This window comes from Octopus sinensis, linkage group LG2 (genome assembly GCF_006345805.1).
Source record: "Octopus sinensis linkage group LG2, ASM634580v1, whole genome shotgun sequence".
NCBI lineage: Eukaryota > Metazoa > Mollusca > Cephalopoda > Octopoda > Octopodidae > Octopus > Octopus sinensis.
Genome location: NC_042998.1, coordinates 205,205,062 through 205,209,897, shown reverse-complemented (window position 1 = coordinate 205,209,897; position 4,836 = coordinate 205,205,062). Strand labels below are relative to the sequence as shown.

The 4,836-nt window shown below is 40.6% G+C and overlaps 1 protein-coding gene across 1 annotated transcript in view; it reads right to left on the bottom strand.

The window, feature by feature from the left end:
* Positions 1 to 282: 282 nt before the first annotated feature.
* The window catches only part of LOC115230528 (anoctamin-8-like), a 132,401-nt gene continuing 127,847 nt past the window's right edge, over positions 283 to 4,836 (bottom strand). Inside the window, exons 13-14 of the mRNA XM_036500777.1 lie at positions 3,002 to 3,148; positions 283 to 1,281 (exon numbers count right to left, since the gene is read on the bottom strand). Of these exons, the coding sequence (XP_036356670.1) occupies positions 1,027 to 1,281; positions 3,002 to 3,148 (402 nt within the window). The 3' untranslated portion in view covers positions 283 to 1,026. The remainder of the gene's footprint in view (positions 1,282 to 3,001; positions 3,149 to 4,836) is intronic.

Sequence of the window (4,836 nt, the reverse complement as noted above, 5' to 3'; positions counted from 1 at the left end):
TGGAACTTGGCACCAGCCATAGATTTGATCTATAGTCCTCAATAGGTTGTCCAATGTGACAGTTGTGTGTGTGTATATGATGTCCCAGTTTAACATAATAATATACCTGTCTCTTCTGAGGTATATTCATCCATTAGAGGTGTGTGGAGATACATATATATACACAACTGTGTACATTCATACATACATGCTTAAGCTCTGCCAAAGACTTAATAATCCTTACATGTAAGGATTATTATTATTAAAGTGAGAGAAATGGAAGAAATGAAAGCAAACCAAAACTTGACAGCAAACCAAATATTTTATCTTTGAAAATGTTACAAATTGAAATATAAAAATTAAATAATTATTTTTGAAAATTTAACGATAAATTAAGGGAGAATAAATTATTTGTCATTTCTTAAATATTTTCAGAGTTGAGCATTTATTATTAGTATTTTAGTTTGGTTCGCCCTGACTTCACTCACGGACGAGATGGTCTTGGGAAATTTGGGACATTTGCATATTGCTGGATGTTTTCTTCCTCAATGGGGAACCTGTTTGTCAGCCAGGCAGAACTGGGCAAATAAATATTTGTACTTCAACCTGTTGATGGCCAGGTAAACAAAGGGAAGCAGAGGCATGTATCTTGTCCCAGGGATATAACACGCTGATTGTAGTTGTTGAAGTTTGAACTCGTAACAATTTGGCAGTACAACATCTTTAAACCCCAAAGACATGATTCAGTAAAATGGTTAAAACAAAAACAAGGGAATATCGGATAAATTTGGTTTTGCTAAGACAAAACCAATAACAACAGCTTACACACAATTTTGCTTCAATCACAAAAAAATGTCATAAAACGTTCGTGGAAAAAATGTTAAAATTTCACTGAAAGAATCAACAAATATTGATTTAAAAAAAAAAATTAATCTTTGTTGGTTTGTTTCAAAGAAAAGATGATTTCTTGAAAATGAATCAAAAGTTTTTCCTCTTCCTCAAGTTAAATGGAAGTGGTGATTGGTTTGTGTTTAATTCTAGTTATTTTCATGATGTTCCGGCCGAAATTGATGGCGTTTGTCTATGTCGAAGTTGTGGACTGAAAGATTCTTGGAATGTGGAAGGTCTGGTGATGTATGCTGTGTCTCCAAGAGGCATTGTGTCTGCCGAAGTAGAAACGGAAGAATGTGGAGGTTGGTGAGGAGTCTGGTTTGATGTTGGTGGTAATGACTGCGAACGAACTGGATTCTCTGGCTTTGACGTATGAAGAACATTATTATGAGGTTGGTGAGAGTCAAGTTTCTAAAATTCAGAAAAGACAGAATTTAATTATTTTGATAACTAATTCTATTAATTATAAAATACCACATGTCATGTGACTTAAATTTGTGATTCACATTGCTTTTAATTAATCAAGCATTATCTCATAGTTTTGAGATTTCAATGATGTGATTGTTTATTATTAGAATGACATTGTAGGGTAGGTGTAAGAGGATGGATCCGGCTAGTTTGAACAGATAGAATATTTTGGCCAAATATGGCCAGTTTGAATGCTAAAGGGTCAATGTTTGTTGTCTTTACAGGGATTCTGAGGTGAGATTAATGTAATTCCAGTGTGACCATTTCTAAAAAGACATGGTGATAACAGCAGTGGGATGATGTTGAGGGGGAGAAAGGACTGGATCTAGTGTGGTGCCTGAGGATAAATAAAACACTATGGTTAGAGAGGGAGAAACAGCCATGTGATGTAGGGTTGGGGTAGTTGATTAGCAGCTAATTAGAGAGGGGTGGGGGTTGGGGTAGATTCTCCTTGGGTTTTGGAAGCTGAGTGGCTTGAACTGCTGACTCGTTGAATTAACCTTTAAGTGGCTGAATATTCCATAGGCATGTGTCTTTAATGTCTCAATATGCACGACACTGAATGAGACAAGCTGCTGCCTCTTTTGAATTGGAATGTATCGAAAACTGGGCTTCTCCACAGTTTTCATCAACTTCATTTCACTCACAAGGCTTGGGTCAACCTGAGCCAAAGTCAAAAGACCGAGGGTCAATGATACACCACCACCAGTCTGAACTCAGGCTTTCAGGATTGGGGAGTGAACATCTTCACCACTGCATCCACAAGTGGTCAATGTGGTGGGGAGGGGGGTGAAAGACAAAACATCAAACGACATGATAGCTTCACTGTGTGTAGGGGGGAGGTGTTAAACTGTCACGTGAGGTGTTTACTGCTGGTGACTGAAAATGTATTTCTAGGGCTGTGTGTAGAAGTAAGAAGCAACACTTGGGAACATTAACAGAGAATTTATTTACTGCACATGGTGTTTTCTAGCCGATGCCAGTGCCACCTGACTGGCTCTCATGCTGGTGGCATGCAATAAGCACCATTCATGCATGGTGCCGTCAGACCGGCTCCCCATGCCAGTGGCACGTAAAAAGCACCATCCAAATGTGGTTGATGCCAGTGGCATGTAAAAAGCACCCATTACCCTCTCAGAGTGGTTGGTGTTAGGAAGGGCATCCAGTTGTAGAAACATTGCCAGATCAGATTGGAGCCTGGTGCAGCCTCATGGCTTGCCAATCCCCAGTCAAACTTTCCAGCCCATGCCGGCATGGAAAACGGACATTAAACGATGATGTGACACTTACACATAGAGACATACTACTGGGATCTACGACAATTTAACTGATATAGCAATCTGTGGTTGGCCCATCACAACTGGGAAATAATCACGCTATATTCATGGCAACAAAATCTGTGTCTTCTGTCTGCCAATGGCTGGTGGTGGATGAGAATGGAGACATTGAGTGGCTGTCTCAACATTTCTGGGATTACCACCAAAACCCACCTTTATACAGGGTTTAATGAGAAAGTTCTAGAAAGTCAAATCACATGATGGCTTGATACTGATTGGTTGCTTAATCAGCTGATCATGTGAAATGACACAGACACACGAGAGAGATGGGGGGGGGTGAGGAATGCTAATTAAAACCAATTAGTTTTCATAAATAATTACATTACCTTGAAAGCTTCTCGTCGTAGAAAATCAAGACGTGACATTTCTGTAGCGACCCATTGAGGAATGTCAGGTATGGCATAAGCAATCCACATCTTTACTCCAAGAATGATGTGCTGTAAAGCGGAATAAAAATAGAAATTACGAGTAGTCCCAGGGAGAAATTACTCCAAGAATTTACCAAATAATAGGATTACAAATTGAAAAAACCACATAATTTCCCCTCCAATTTTTTTTAAAGTGGTTGGCACTTGGAAGGGCATCCAGCTGTAAACACCACGTAAAAAGTTGGTGTTAGAAAGGCATTCAACCATAATATTCCTGCCAAAACAGGCACATTAGCCTTGGGTAGTTTTTCTACATGACTGGCTTCTGTCAACCACACTACCTATGCCAACATGGAAGATGGACATTAAAAGATGATGATGAGATATATATATATATCATTTAATGTCCGCTTTCCATGCTGGCATGGGTTGGACGGTTTGACTGAGGACTGATAAGCCAGGAGGCTGCACCAGGTTCCAAATCTGGCAAGGTTTCTACAGCTTGATGCCCTTCCTAATGCCAACCACTCCAAAAGTGTAGTGTGTGTTCTTTACATGCCACTGGTATGGGTGCCATTGACCTGGCATTGGCCACAAGCACAGTATATCACCAAGGGTCTTGGTCACCTGTCACTGCCTCCATGAGGCCTAATGCTTGAATGGTGCTTTTTACATGACACCAGCACGGGTGCCAGTTGGATGGCATTGGCATTGGTCAGGACTACAATTCCACTCTGTTCAACAAGTCTTCAGAAGCACAGCATATCACCCAACGATTGAAGGGAGCTTTTAACAGGCCAGTTATGCAACACTGGCATCAGCCATGGATAGGATCTCACCTGGCTTGCTGGGCATATCACCAAGGGTCTGGGTTGCTTGTCATTGCCTCTGTTCGGCCCAACATTCAAAGATTGTGCTTCACCACCTCATCCCATGTCTTCCTGGGTCTATGTCTTCTACAGGTTCCTGCCACCATTCAAGTGTAACCCTTCTTCACACAGCTGTCCTCATGTATACGCATTACATCACCACCATACCAGTGCAGCCGTCTCTCTTGTACACCATGCGGTGCAGTGGTAGCAAAGGAAGGTTAATGGAGAATATAGTCTTTGTGTGTGGCACATGTGCAGGCAAGAGACTCTCTCAACTGCTCAGGTGGCTTATTAGAAGTAGTAGACAGCTTCTGTTTCCAAGGGGACCAAGTTAGCAATGGGCGAGGAATTCTGAAAGTGTAATTGCTGGGCAAAGTTCAGAGAGCTTCTGCCTCTGTTGGTAACTAAGGGCTTCTCTCCTCCAGAGTGAAAGGCAGATTGTATGATGCCTGTCTACGTACAGCTATGTTGCATGGCAGTAAAACATGGGCTTTGGCTACAGAGGACTTGTGAAGGCTTTGAAGAAATGAGGCCAGCATGCTTGGACCAGCATCCTTACACACACACACACCACACACACACACACACACACACACGTCATTAAATAGATGACTGTTTTCAAGTTTCGTCCTTTTTATTTTAGAATGGTGATGTTTGAGGCTTCATAACAAAAAACTTTGGTAAGAAACTCTACAGGAATTCAACCAATATATAAGAAACAACACAGATGCCAAATCTATTCAGTTCTTGAAAATGCGACTGGAAAGATGTGGAAATGTTGACTGAATTTAGGTATTAATAAAGAAATATGAAAAATTGGAACAGAAATATTAAATAAAAATAAGGTTGGACAGACGTGTTTAATGGAACCTGTATTGAAGAAAACCTTCTCTTCATAATTGGAAAATGTTTGCTTTACGA